This window comes from Photinus pyralis, unplaced genomic scaffold, assembly GCF_008802855.1.
Source record: "Photinus pyralis isolate 1611_PpyrPB1 unplaced genomic scaffold, Ppyr1.3 Ppyr1.4_LG4, whole genome shotgun sequence".
Taxonomy (NCBI): Eukaryota; Metazoa; Arthropoda; class Insecta; order Coleoptera; family Lampyridae; genus Photinus; species Photinus pyralis.
In genome coordinates this window covers 37,359,306-37,374,563 of record NW_022170511.1, presented here as the reverse complement: position 1 = coordinate 37,374,563, position 15,258 = coordinate 37,359,306, and the positions used below count along the sequence as shown (strand labels likewise).

At 36.8% G+C, this 15,258-nt stretch overlaps 1 protein-coding gene across 1 annotated transcript; it reads left to right on the top strand.

Moving 5' to 3' along the window:
• Positions 1 to 2,918: 2,918 nt before the first annotated feature.
• On the top strand, positions 2,919 to 13,719 carry LOC116169119. Its single transcript, XM_031485146.1, has 6 exons — positions 2,919 to 3,190; positions 3,238 to 3,464; positions 3,517 to 3,658; positions 3,704 to 3,892; positions 13,264 to 13,475; positions 13,524 to 13,719. The coding sequence occupies exons 1-6, from the start codon at positions 3,071 to 3,073 to the stop codon at positions 13,717 to 13,719; spliced, it is 1,086 nt and encodes a 361-aa protein (XP_031341006.1). The 5' UTR covers positions 2,919 to 3,070.
• Positions 13,720 to 15,258: the final 1,539 nt, after the last annotated feature.

Here is a 15,258-nt window from a genome sequence, read left to right as displayed (position 1 = left end):
ACCCTATTAATGGAGGCAGCTTGTCCCCATAACATGATATTATATGTTAAGTGCGAGTACGCTAGAGCATAATAGACATTCACTAGGCACGCCATATCAACCATATTTTTTATTTTATAAATTGCAAAGTAGCAACTGTTTAGTTTCGAAGTAACATGGTCAATATGCTGTTGCCACGAAAAACAGCCATCGACACTAACTCCTTAGGAACTTTACATTAGTTTCCAAATATAATTTGGATTTAGCCAGCCCTGAACTCTATATTGAATCCGGCAGTTTCTTTTTACTAAAATACAAACATTTTGTCTTAGCAATATTAAGAATCATACCATTGTCTGTACACCAAGACTTAAAAGCACACGTTACATACTCCACACGAGCTAAGAGTTCCCCAGTAGAAGGTGCCGCCACAACCATTGAAGTGTCATCAGTAAAGATTGTAATATTATTCGTTGTTATATAGTTTGGCATATCATTCATAAAAATAATGAATAATAAGGGCCCCATCACAGATCCCTGGGGAACACCCAGCTGAACAGGGTACTCTTCAGATAACTGATCTCTAACCCTAACAACTAAACTCCTGTGTTCCAATTAGTTGCAGATTACATTTAAGGTAGCTCCGCGAATGCCCAAAGCTGATAATTTGTCTTTTAGAAATCTGGGGCTGACAGTAAAATAATTGCTACACGGTGGTTACTAATAGAAGAGCGCGACTGCCAATATGATATAGTACATTCCGCTAAACAGAAAAAAGCCAGAGTTTCAGGTGTAAAACTTGATGGTTTTGTGCCGAAACCAATGAAGTATAAGAGTTCTACGGATGTTACCATCAACGCTGTCCTATGTGCTTCAAACATGCAAGAAACACACTTCTATCATATAATATAGCGAAGAACTTTGGGAACAGCTAGAAGAATTGAACTACTCCGTTATCGAGATGTTGGAGTGTGATTTTCGACTGCTGATGATAAAGGAACTGTACATATAATTATACAGAAACACTCCCTGTAATGTCATATTTGCCACTCAACCCAAGGATGCATTTAATGGAGGGCGAAAAGGAATCGTGAAATCGTTTTAGGAAGCAGAGCAAGATGAACAAATAAAATACGTCGATATCCTATGTTAATAAATACTGTAGTTACCCTATAGGACAACCTACAGTAAATATTGGAAAAGACTGTAGTAAATTAAAGCTTGAAACAGTATAGGGGTAATTAAATGTAAAATGTTACGACGACAATTATTATTCCACCCGGTGCTGCCTGTAAAAATGAATAAAAAATGAATGTTTGTGCTTTGTCGTTCAGGCGATAAGCGTACCAAACCAAGAGCCTTGCAATTCATGACGACGATGAGCGTGCGTTAACAGGAACTTGGGTGGTAGATGAAGAAATCTATCGAAAAAGTATACAATCTCTTAGTAACTTATGAAATACGGCACCGCACAATATAACAAAAACGCTAAGTTCCAGATGCCCATCTCAGCGTGGCATTCCAGAAAGACAAGACAAGTATGTTAAAGAGTATTACGAAACCGAAGGTGTTCTACTTGGCCCTACAAAGGCTGAAAAAACAGTGCTAATCACATTTTGTGGAAAACTACCACCCGCCACACTCAATTTTTGGGGGAGTTGATCAATGAATTAGAAGACCAAGGTTTTGGACAAAGAATTTGTGTCAGGCGTTCCCAAAAATTACGCTTACAAAAGCATGGTCCAACTATAAAGGATGTGACGTAACTGTAAAGCTAAAGGAATATCGGAAAATGGTCCTTGAACAAGAAGAAATCATTCTGGGCTCATTTTCTCAATCGATCTACCGAACAAGTAACACTACAAAACTATACCGACCTAACTCCACACAAAGGTACTTTACTTCTGGATTTTCACATCCGTATGGGTTTAAAAAGATTAGCGTAGATTATGTCACAAAGTAAGGTAAAAACAAAGTTCAGAATAATCGCGTGACGCGCATCTAAAATCGATCCCGAAGAATCTTAGAATCCACTCCCTAAAACGGTCAGTATGGAGAAGTTGAGGACCACCGTAGAAAAATTCTTCATCAAAGAAACAATAAAGTTCCCACAGTCTAGCACCACTCAGTTGGCGGCATATATCAAAGCAAAACTACTTTTAGGTAAACTCCTGACTTGACTTTTCGACTTGTCTTTGGTCATAGTATAACATTTACAAAATGCCTTCTTGCACCTTTATTTTGAACGCGACGCAAAAAGTGTATAAGGCTTTTTTATAAATCTTATCACGGCACACCTTTTCTATACGTGGGTTATTATATTTCGCCTAATAATAAAACTTCTTATCGCAAACGACCTGATGCATCCTTTTTAAGGTAACGATAAATTGACCAGACGTGTCTTACTTCTACACCATATTGAATAATTTAAAAGAGCGATAACATTTTAAGAGTTAGAATTGAGTTAGTTATATTTAATTTGTAGATTTTTTGAGTTTTAAAGTCCTATAATGACGTGGTGGGTTTATGTAGGAACAGTTGGTAAAACCTAATTAAAGTCGTATACGAGCACCCGTACTTATCCTTAAATGGGAACGGGTTGCACAAACTGAACATAAAATAGGTACGCATATAGATAACCTAAGAAAAAGTATGAGTTTGAAAGGAGGAACCCGAAATTGAATCTACATTGCTTCAAGAGGCAATGAAAAACGATCATTTAGATCGAAAACGTATAAATTACAGTTATTCATATTAGTGGAAACTTTTTCCAAAGGAGCAATTTGAAAGGTGAATGGAAAGCGGATGTCTCCTCCAAAGCTGCAGTAAAATTCCGCGCGTAAATTAATCGAAATCGCATACCACAACGTGCTTAGCGCTGATATTAAATAATCGTTAATCTTAGAAGAATGTGGGATAACCTACATTTACAAGAAAGCTATACCTACCGGAATTCTGAATATAACTTTTCTATTGTTGTATCGACAAAACTTCCGTTTCTAAGTATTTTTTAAAGCTGTCTGGTTGTCAAAGTTGATTCATTCTTATTACGTTTGTCATTGCGTTGTTGCTTAATGAACTTTGAAGGATCATGTCGTCAAAGCATAAGTGTCCCCGATTAATCACGCCAAGCAAATATGAGACACAAGGCAAGGATTCCTTCAACTGGTGGTTGCGATTATTTAAAAAAATGGAGGACGAGTTTCAAATTGTGCACAGGTACGATTTCTTTATATTCGACTAATAAATAAATTTCAGCCACCGCACCTTCGGAGGGATGTTATTAGTAAAATATTCCCCGAGAAACTTTTACAAAAAATTTTGACGATAATTACGACAGTTGATCCGAAACAAGATTCATCTACCGACGCAAGCTACTTTCGAAGAGTTTCCGACGACAAAATCTCTAAATCTGACAGAACAATTCTATCCAAAACGGAACGATCGCGAAGTCTAATTGACGAGGAGGACAAAGGCGAGAGAAAGTGGCACAAATTGGTAACATCAAACAATATTTCTAAGTAAACTCATCTACAGGTACAAGTTATCGGGGCGTACGAATCCGTATCTAAAGTTTTGCAAATGTCCACCCGAGCGGGCCGCTATTTGGAGACCGCTTCCACCGCTCAGCATCGAAGGCATGGACCTAAACCAGAAATCGGAAGCAATTACCGAAGCGGTAAGATGATTAGCCGTTAACGGCATTGAGCCGACAGTGTTTTAGATCGCCGTTGATTTTGTGGCTTGGCTAATGAATTTGGGGGGCGAGACAAAGACGACTTTGGATGTTGCTCAAGTAATGAAAATGTTCGAGGTCGGATTTCATACTCATGCGGCAACTTCGTTGGTTGTGCGAGTCAAAGAAATGCCGGCCGTTCCAAAGTACGTCGCGGAGATGAGAAAGCACCCCGAAGTAAGTGTACATTAATTTAATTATTTAGTATCACGTTGTAGACATATTTATCTGAGTTGAAATAGTTGCCCTAGTTTGCGTCGTATCTTATTACAGACATGAGATTGTAACGGAGAAATTGCGCTCAGACATGCGACAATTAAGGAAAACAAATTGTCACTCCTCGATATAGTTCTCTTTGAGATTATATACATTGTCGTCATTTACATTTCCTCGCTACAAGTATCTATAATTCTTTTTGTATATTTAAAAGTAATTGTAGGGGAAGGGAGAATGAATTTAGTGGTCTATAATTACTTACTTCAGGAAACTGTGACAAGATTTTCTGATGGAAAATTTTCTCTACGAATTCTTTTTTGTATGTACTTCCGTCCTTGTTTATATAACTCATCACAGATACAGATTTTCCATTCCATTTTCGACGCTTGATCGCCTAGGTCTTTCTCTTGGATGAGGTTGTAAATGAGCAAAATCGGAATCACTATACAGTTTCCCAAAACTGCATTTGTTTACTTTTTTATTGGACCTTAAACCGAACCTTAAAACTTCCTCAAACTCTCCGCATAAACGACCAACCGTCTCGCTTGAGAATCTTCCACAGCGGTAGTTCGTTCTGGGTAAAATGATTGTAACTTCGCTGCATTTTCCAATGGTTGAGCGCCACTCAATTTCTAACTTACATAACTCTCCCCGTATGAAATTGAGAAGACCAGGGTAGTAAAAACAGTAAAGATCAATTTATGTAGGAAAAGAAATACTGGTTTATTCACACCAAATATCAAAGCAAAAATCAACTCCAAAATGGAGTAGCCTAACATACAAAATACTCAAAATTACGGATTAGGTTACTAACAAATTCTTATTAACTTGACTTTACAATATTGAAATTTCCCAATTTAACAAAAACCCCAATCAAGAATGATTGATTAAATTGATTACTGAATGTTAAAACAAGTTTCCACAGGTAAATTGGAAATATGGGAAAAAGTTCGCACGTATGGGGCCAAGTACAAGTAAAAAATAGAAAGCAAGGCTTACCTTGCATAAAATTAACGTTGACGCCAAGAAGTGAGCTCAGTCCTCGCATCCAAAAATCTACAAACAATAAAACCTCGCAAGTCACAGAGCTCGGTACAAAATTAATTGACCAATGCAGAAGGGACAACACTAAAAGTTACGGAAGTTGTCTTTTTGTTGAGGATCGATTCTCGCTATCAAATCTCGTTTAGGACTCGGTGACCCAATACCAGGCAAATGGTGAGCTTAATCCAAGGTTTTCAACCCCCCACTTGTAAGTCGACATAATGGTAGGACTCTACAATTAAAACCCTGAAATAAAATCAAAGGTAACCCCTGTTTGCTGATAAACTGAAATGTACATACCTCTTAAGTACATACGTAAGTACATACCTCATAAGAGGGCTAATTATAGACCAATGCAACAATCGTCGATTCAAATTGTAATATGACAAATATGAGCCGAAACCTAAAGAAAAGGTACACTTCAATTACGGAAAATGCAAAGGGCGATACTTACGATAAGAAAAAAGCGCTCTATTGGAGTTTTTAGGCGAATCCATTCACTAATTATTCCAGAATCCCAAATTTAATTAATCCAATTGCCAGAGATTAATAAAATATGGATGATGGCAATTCAAATTCCATGCGTTTTCAACTAATAATAATAATAATAATAATAATAATAACACAAGATACTACATACAGAAATGATCCACAACGTATACATGTAAACAACAGTACTCGCTCACAACACGGTACACAACATACTGTAATATCTCCACCTCTAACCCAAACAAACACACAAATACAACTTACCGAACAAACAAGTACAACAAATGATACAACATATACTACAATCAGAGATTCACCTCTGAAGCAAACCACATTATCACAACCCATTAGTATTCAACTTACAACAATTTAACTAAAACACATGCAGAAAAACACCGCAAATACACCGATATAGCTATCGAGCTTAAGACGCAATGGAGAATGAAATCTACTGTTATAGTTCCCATTATTCTTAGTGCTACCGGAGTTATACCAAACAAAGACAATACACCACAATTTACAACTATTAGGTTTGGACAAAAACACATACAAACATTTACAAAAAGCAGTCATTATCAACACATGCCATATTGTTCGAAAATTTCTAAACATAACACAAGATACTACATACAGAAGTGATCCACAACGTATACATGTAAACAACAGCACTCCCTCACAACACGGTACACAACATACTGTAATATCTCCACCTCTAACCCAAACAAACACACAAATACAACTTACCGAACAAACAAGTACAACAAATGATACAACATATACTACATTCAGAGATTCATCTCTGAAGCAAACCACATTATCACAACCCATTAGTATTCAGCCCAAACGCAAAAGCCTAAACAGCACTTTAGACTCACAACATGACACACAACATACTGTAATATTTCCAAACTTAACTCAACCAATCACACAAACACAACTTCCTGAACAAACAAACGCAATAAATACAAGTAACGCAACATGCACTACAAAGACGCCCTCACCCAATAAAGTTACACGGCCTAGCACAGCTAAAAAACACAATACTCTTTCCTCTCAGAAACACACCTCGTTATCACAACCCACTCGTACTCAACGCAAACGCAGCAACCTTAACAGCACTAGAGGCTCACAAAATACCGAAATGTCTCCACCAATAATGCGAGCAACAACACAAACACAACCTCTAGAACAAATAAACACCATAAATACAAGTAACGCAACTTGCACTACTAAGACAGGTCCACTCAATAAAGTTACACGTCCTAGCACAGTTAAAAAACACAATACTCCTTCTTCTCAGAAACAACCCACTCCATTTAATAAAATTACAGGAATTATTATAATGATTTTTTTTTGTTTTGTTTTGCTCTTTCCTGATAGCGTTGGCTATTGTGCCCATCAATAGGTATGTTGGTAAGTACGAATTACATTATCCCTAGATGTCCAATGTACGTGTGTGATTTTATTTTTTTTTTATTTTTTTTTTTTTTATTTTTTTTTTAAGGACCCTACATAACTTCACCAGACACAGACACAGACACTAATCGTTACTTGATTTTAATCCGTGCGATTAGTTAACCAGGCTAGACCTGAGTTCTCACAAGAAACACCGACCAATAATAATAATAATAATAAATGCCTTTAATAACAAAGAAATAAACAATATAATGGATTACATAAAACTGGGGCGAGATTCAGTTGAAAGGTGCATTACCTCCCTCCTGCTCTTCCATCTAAACCCCAAAAGTAGATATATTTATTTAAACTAAATAATATTGAAGGCAACCAAACACAAGAAGAATCTTGACAAATGCGTGCAGGCGTGGAATTGCATTTAGTGCTCCAAACAATGTACGACCATGAAAGTATTTTATGACCAAAACCAAAAGGATTCTATTCAGCGTATAGATAGCTCTTCAGTTTACGTTTAAAGGTATTTATCGGTAGACTTTTGAGTTCTGAAGGAATTGCGTTATAGAGCTTTGAGATTTGATAGGTGAAAGATCGCTCAAAAGCGACCGTTCTATGACAAGGTGTTGAAAGTAGCCCTCTATAACGTAAATTTAAATTGTGGATATCTGTACGAAACGTAATTTTGTTGTACAAATAAGCAGGTGTTTTTGTAATTAATACTTTGTGAAACAAACAAATTGTTCGAAACTCGCGTTGTCTATGTATTGTCATACATAACCAACCAATCTCCTTTAATTTATAAGAAATATGTTCTCTTCGTTTAATGCCAAAAATCAGCCTTAAACAAGAGTTTTGTAAAGTTTGAAGCTTATTACTATCTACAACTTTCAAACTAGCATTATAAAGAATATCACAGAAGTTTGACCTTGGTAAGACTAATGTTTGGCACAAAAGAGTTTTCGTGGAGGTACTTAGGATGCGTCGACTGTTGTATATTAATTTAAGTGCTGCATAACTATTTCGAATGCACCGAGTTACATGTTCTGAAAATCTTAGTTTAGGATCAAGAATTACTCCCAAATTCTTTACAACTTTAGTTACAGCCACTGTCTGATTTCCTACCTGGATGTTGAGTACTTCTGCACTAGCGTCATCGATGCCAAAACATGTTACAGCGGATTTACCGGAATTTAGTATTAATTGATGTTCATTCGAAATTTTAGAAATTATATTCAGGTCAAGATTTACCTTCGCTACCGCAGTTTTCAAGTCACTCGGATAAAAAGAATAATATAACTGTATGTCATCCGCATACATATGACATGTGACATGTCTTAGCATGCCCGGAAATGTAGATGTGTACCTGTACATAATACAGAATAACGGACCTAAGATTGAACCTTGGGGAACTCCTCTGCTAACAGCTTGAAATTTGGAAATTTTGTTCCCAACTACTACAGCTTGTTGGCGGTTAATAAGATAATTTGAAATTAATTCGACTGCGGATTTATCAAAACCTAGGAAGTGTATTAATGCTATCAGGATGTCATGGTTTAATGTATCGAAAGCCTTGCTATAGTCAAGCAATACCAGAACTGTAGCCATTCCTTTGTCCATTGATCGAAAAATATCATCGGTAACTTTCAGTAGTGCTGTACAACAACTATGGCCGGGCCTAAAACCGGATTGCTCCTCTGGTAAAATGTTGTTAATACTAAGGTGTCTTCTAATTTGTGAGTCAATAATTTTCTCAAAAATTTTTGATAACACGGGCAAAATACTTATTGGTCTAATGTCACTAATACTCAAAACTTCCTTCTTTTTAGGAATTGGGATCACATATGACTTTTACCAGCTGTCAGGAAATGTAGAATTTAAGATACAGAAATTAAACACATGCGTGAAAATACTTAACAAACGTGGGATACACAATTTAATTAATTCTATACTAATTGCATCGTGGCCACAAGCTTTCGATTTGATAGAATTAATGTGCTGGAGCACAGTCGCATCATCAATCGTGCTGAACGTTAAAACTGAGCGTATAACTAACGCCTCAGCTGTTGGTTAATGAAGTGTCACTCAATACGGTTTTCAACACAAAGAAAGTGAAAGTCGAAACACACTGCGAGCTAAAATTGCGTGGTTCAAATTCCAACAATAGATGGAATCCTATTCAAAAATTACGAGGATCTTTCAACAAAATATACGGTGAACACTAATAATGCTTGCATGTAAAGAAAATAAATCGTTACAAACTTCATTAATGAATCCTCAGGGCCAATTACCGAATCGAGGGAGAATTAAGTTAATCTTTAAATAATCGACTCGTGGACGTCAGGAAGCATCACACTAAATATCATGGTTTTTGATTCCACAGAGATTGGTAAAGAAACTTTGCCTAGAAAGATAACAGCGTTTTTCAAAAAAACAACAAGAATAAGTCAAACGTACAGGTGACCACCTAGAACTGTGGAGCACCTAAACCTAGAAGACTTTTTACCAAAAATGATTAACGAGTAAACAGAAACATCTACTCGAGAATCGAGAATTAGTTTTTTGAACAAGTAGTTTTGTTACGGTCAGATGTGCCACAACCATAACAATGTATAATATCTGTGGAGAGAAAAGTCTGGGTAGGTTGAAAAGGATTGTGTTCAGGATTACTAATTTATTAAGGGTTGAACAATGAAAAAGGAGGGAAGAAAGAGCCAGCGGAGGTCAAAATGGCTAAACTTGGGCGATGGACTTGAATCTATATATTCTTTTGTTCATTTATCTAGAGCAAGAAATTCACTAATTGAATAAGAAAACAAGACTGAGACTCAAAGAATTTTTCAAACAAAATAAATCTATGAGTGTCGGTCTTGTTTTCTCATTATAACACGATAACTTAAAACTGTAGAGCTCCTCATCGACAATCCATTAATAGAGTTTGCTTCGCCTAAATAAAAAGCGCTTTGATAAAATGACGTTAAAATGAGTTGACAAAAATTTTCTTGGTTGCTCGGTCACTAATTCGTTCAAACTTCTTCCTATCTAATTGGGATGCATGTTTTCACTATTGAGTCCCAATGTCTAGTCCAAATTTCTGAGAAGTTGATAGTGGTTACGTGTCTTATGTAACTGAGAATTGGTTTCGCGGCACTTGTTGCCGCTAGCTCAAATTACAACCTTAGTTTTGTTCTATTTTTAAATTTTTCTCAGGGCACGACTGGATTCTGGCACAAACAAAAGATCCTAACATTAACTTATAAATTTGAAAGAGCCGAAGGCCTCAATCAAGTTCCGTAAATTCCAATGAAATCAATACTCAAATTTTAAATTGACCTCGGATTTAAAGAAATTAAAAAAATATAATAATACAATAACAAAACCTGTTAGAAAAATTTTAAGGCTAACCGTGGCTTTTTGAATAGTACAACCCGTTTGCAAAGCGGACAAATGGACAAAACAATTCAACAGATCTTAAAAAAAAATTACTCACAGTTCAGGTAAATAATATCCAACGGCCTTGACAATGGGGATTCGGCAAACGGCGAACCAAGCAGTTTACACAGAACTGACAGCTTATAAAACTCACACCTGTTCTTTATTTGGCGAGACTGTCCGTCAAAATTTACCTAAAAAATTACACGCTTTTACAGTTGAGATGAAAAATGGCCTCATTTATTTCCCATTTTGCATATTTCAAGTAACGACCACTTCCATTCATCAATTGCCCGGCGATACACGAAAGACTGCTTCGTCGCCCGCATTAATGAACACATGTGTTGCTTATCTTGCACATGGTATTGTTATCACACAACTAATTAGCTTTGTGGATAAAAACTTCTTTCTTTAATAAACACCTTACCAGATTAAACTTTCACATTACAATTAAATTTTAATTATATGTTTCCTCATTTGTGCGTTTTAGACAAGACGTATACGAATGCGCAAGCTTAGAATGCAGGGCACTATAAAATACTATATGCAATTTGAAATCAGCACACGCAGCTGATCGGCCAGCTAGCTCCGTTAGCCAAATAGTTAACAGCGTAGAGAGATATGCTCTTACTCAGGGTAGTAGGTAAGTGAATTAAAAACTTTGACAAGAAATTATTATAAAAGGTTCCAAGTAAATCTCCGCCACTAATACTTACTGGTGCTTCGATTCGAGCCTTTCGGGTGCCACCTAATTCCGCTAACAATTTTATCCGCAGCACCCGGAATTAGGAAAGGTAGCTTCAGTATAAAAAGAGTCAACAATTGACCCATAAGGAAAATTATTGTTTATTAACCAAAGAGTATGCAAAATACAAAAAGAATGAAATCTTCCCATGAACTATTAACACAAAAATTAACCCATTAACAACTCCTGAAGTTATGTGACACCTCGTACCGCTAAGCAACGACAAGGGATAGTTAAACAGTCCTAAAGATCAAGCATACTAATTACACGTATAAATTTCCACTTACATATGTGGGTCAAATAAACCGTTCATAGATATTTAGGTCTTAACAAAAGAAAAAAATAGTTGAAGGTACGTCACCGCTAACGATTAATTGTGTCGGCAATTCCACAGGTTCCTAGTGTAACCAAAAATAATTCCTACTGAGGTAACAAAGCTTGTGCTCCAGGTATATTTCTCACGATCTACGTTCGGCTGCCCTTAAGATCTTAATGATTGATTGTACGGGATGTACAATATGAATGAATATTAACCCCCTTGCAAAGACTCTCTTGTCCAGAGAGTTCACAAAAAAAAAGAACTGGATACGTCCCAAATGACTCCAAAATTTACTATATGGTCGGTATTTGCTCTCGATTTGGAATGCTTAAGATTTCCGTATTAAAAGTCCATTTCGGAAAAAATTGTAACCGAACGTCCAAAAACACAACGGGTAGTCGATTGATTAAAGTTATCTCTGACGAATAGTAGAGCAGTATATGATACATGACCATATAAGGTAATTTAATGGTTAACATAAAAAAAGCAAAACAAACTAAATGTCCTCCAACGACAAGAAGACAAGTTAAATCGGAGAGGCAAACACAGAAAAGTAACTAGAAATTGGTCGCATTCAATGACGAGAAAATTTAGAAAATATACAGGTGGAAATTGAAATATGGACAGAAATGTTAATATTTTAAAACTGTTACGAGTATCATTAAATTAATTAAACAAGTACTAACTTTACAATAAATAACTAAAATTAAAATGACATCCATCAACTTTTTCCAGTTCTGTCTTTTTGAAATAAAACTTCCTAGATCATATGAAACAAACTTGAATAATTTTACATACAGGCTGTCCCGACTCCTTTTTCAATACTTCAACCGAAATTAGGTAATTTTTTCACTACAGAGTGGCTGGCGCTCATCTACTATATACTAAATGGAAATAAATTTGATGTATTTAAAAGTATAGTATATTACACCATGGAATAAGTAATATTATAGGAAGAAGTATTATTCTGTAGTAAGAAACGTTGGGGTTATTAGGTATATTATTCGTAATTTAATATTGTTTATTTACTATTAAGCCTTGTTACAAGCTTCATCAGAACTTCCTCTTATTGACCTGTAAAAAATCCTTTTCGGCTACGTAGACTATCGGGTCAAAAAGTTGCAGCCCAAAAACAGATCTCAAGGCTCGTTTGGTATTCAGTATCGGATTTTTTAATCCCAAAAACCTTTATTTATGGGAAATTGACAAGCATTTCAAGAGATATAGTCATTTATTTACTTTTAATTGGTGGAAATGTTTTTTACAAGCGCATATGCACATGTTTAAAGCTACGTTTTACATAATGAACATTAATGAATAAACAAAGCTTTTACTGAATACCTACATGAAAAACTTGTAACTCGCAAGTCGTTATATTACTCAATAATGTACCTAGCACGCAATTGAATGCTATTGCAGCCGAAGCTAAACAAAAAAAAAACGCGACCTGTTGCTTTCCAGCTCTCACAGTTGTATAAATTACAACAATAATGAGTATACCTAGTTTTGTGTATTATAGAATGTCCTTATTACATAGAAGTTCGAAATTATACTAAATTTGTTTCTAAGTGTACTTTATAGCAAAATGCAATGATTTAGTTACAAGTATATTGCTAGTTAGGAAATGTCGAAGTTTTAATCAAACATCACCCATTTGCTTTCTAGTGGAGCTCTGTCACATTAGGGATGGAGCAACTAGGTCTCTGACAGAGTGCTCTCGCAGAGATTTCTGTTATACTCGTAACCTGCGCCATCTTTCATTCTAGAGCCTTTCTAGACCTAAAATCAATAAACACGAACGAAGGAAATCTTTGCGAACGTAGGACTCTGTACTCTGTAGTATAATTTTGAATATGACTTCTAGGTAAGTGTAATCGGAATATTTGTTTGTAGAAAGCTTTTGCGGAAAAGTTGAAAGAGCAAATCTATGAGGACATTCGCGCATCGCAAAAGACGGCAAAGGCGAGGGCTTTTTACACTACCCTACCGAATCATCTGCGCTATACGCCTCCAAAGCAAGGAATCGTCGACAAGTGGTTAACACGAAGGGCGCCAGAAAGAATCGCCAGTATGGCAATTGTTTGGGAGGGAATTACGCACTTGAGGTATACAAATTGCGTACATTCAAAGTGTATCAACTCACACGTTTATAGATCAACTCGGGCCTTCTGCAAGTGGTTAATAGAACACCCCGACGTACCCCGTCCCCAATATTTGATACAACAGGGCATGTTAGAGAGCAGCTACTTTGAGAAACCACATTACTCTATCGACAGTCAACTTTCCACGCAGATGATAGAGCCGGGTTTTGTTAGTAGCATCAATCATATTCACGCAACGCCCCACTAACTTTATAATCTACATAAATTTAATAAAAACGTTCATCGATCGTCGAACTCTTTTGTTTTATTTAAGAAACAAGTTTCATTTTATCTAGTTTGTGTCCCAAAGATATAACAGATCGTGTTAGCAAACAGTATACTTTCAACATTGATATGTGACTCGACTGCAATTTCTGAACGCAACGATCATTAATAACACTGCCCATTTTATGCTTTATTTTGAATTTACCATAATGGTTCGTTTTGATTAATGCATGTAAAACCGAATAGCACATTTTCCAAGCTTTGAGATGCAATATTCTGTAGAACTCTAACAAACCCTACTCGTGGTTTTTTCCTTGACGATACCTACACTTAGTAAACGTTTTGCTTTAGGTACTTATCCTTTTCAGACCTTTTATACCGTTCATTATTTAAACAATTACTTGATTAAAAAGAAATAAATACCAAAATATTGCCCAAATCGAACCAATAAGCTAAAACCGTCTAGTGTTATCCTCAGCTACCCCGATTATGTGGAGATGATATCTCAAGGAGCAGTGTTCAGTGACCAGGCATATGTGCCGACCTTAGCTCTTTTCTGCTGACTGCTACCAATCAGGGGCCTATTTCAGAAAGCAACGCGCATCGAGTAGCCCTATGGCCTCTGGGTACCGGGTTATAGCTATTAACTCGGCTTGAAATACTGTGCAATGGTTCGTAAGGCTATGGAGAGTGTAATTCTGCCCTCTTATGTCTATTCCCATCCCTTTCGTCGACTTGGGGTCGTCCATGTACCAGAACTAGGTTCCTCAAATTCTGGACTGTTCTTACAGACTTCCTTGTCCCGGATTACCACTTTAAAGAGCTTGTCGTAGCGATATTCGGGAGTCCTGTAGTCTGAAATCCAGTATATGTGCTCATGAATGCTTAATTGTTGTAGAACTCACTCCTTCCTTTTTCACGGAGAGTGAGTCCAGTAAGCCTTCCATGGCAACTGTGGGTGCAGTACTCATTGCTCCAGTTATACTCAGACAGGCTATTCGTTTCAGCCTGTTTAGCTGAGTCTGAGTAGCTTTTGGTACTACTTTGGACCACCATACCAATGCAAGGTAGATGAATGCGGAGATTTTTCCATCTCCATTTCCTCCTCATAAGGCTTCAACGTCTCATTAAGACGTTGTTGACCGCCGTGGTGATGTAAGGCTTCCAAGTTAGCCTCTTGTCCAGCATGGCTCATAAGTATTTGCATTCTGGAGTGTATTCCAGCTCCGCATACCCAACCGTAGCTTCCGAAGGCTAAGTATTGTTCTCCTCGTAAAAGTCTCTGTACCTTGTCCGAATGCACCTGTAGCCCCCGAGAGAGGCACCATTCCTGCACTATAGCAACAACATATACTGTATTAAGTCACACAGGGTGGCATCATGTTTGCCCTGCCCCACAATTGTTAGGTCATCTGCATACGCTATGCAGCCAAAGTTTAGACCGGTTAGAAAGTTACTTACTAGTCCGTTCTTGACTAGCGATCAGAGGGACCTTGCGGACAACCTCTGCTCGCGGCCATGA

Bases quoted from the DNA above. Each gene is read 5' to 3' on its own strand.
- LOC116169119 (XM_031485146.1), top strand. From the start codon at position 3,071: ATGTCGTCAAAGCATAAGTGTCCCCGATTAATCACGCCAAGCAAATAT. The intron at 3,893-13,263 runs GTAAGTGTACAT...ATTTGTTTGTAG, and splicing joins AGATGAGAAAGCACCCCGAA to AAAGCTTTTGCGGAAAAGTT. The intron at 13,476-13,523 runs GTATACAAATTG...ACACGTTTATAG, and splicing joins GAGGGAATTACGCACTTGAG to ATCAACTCGGGCCTTCTGCA.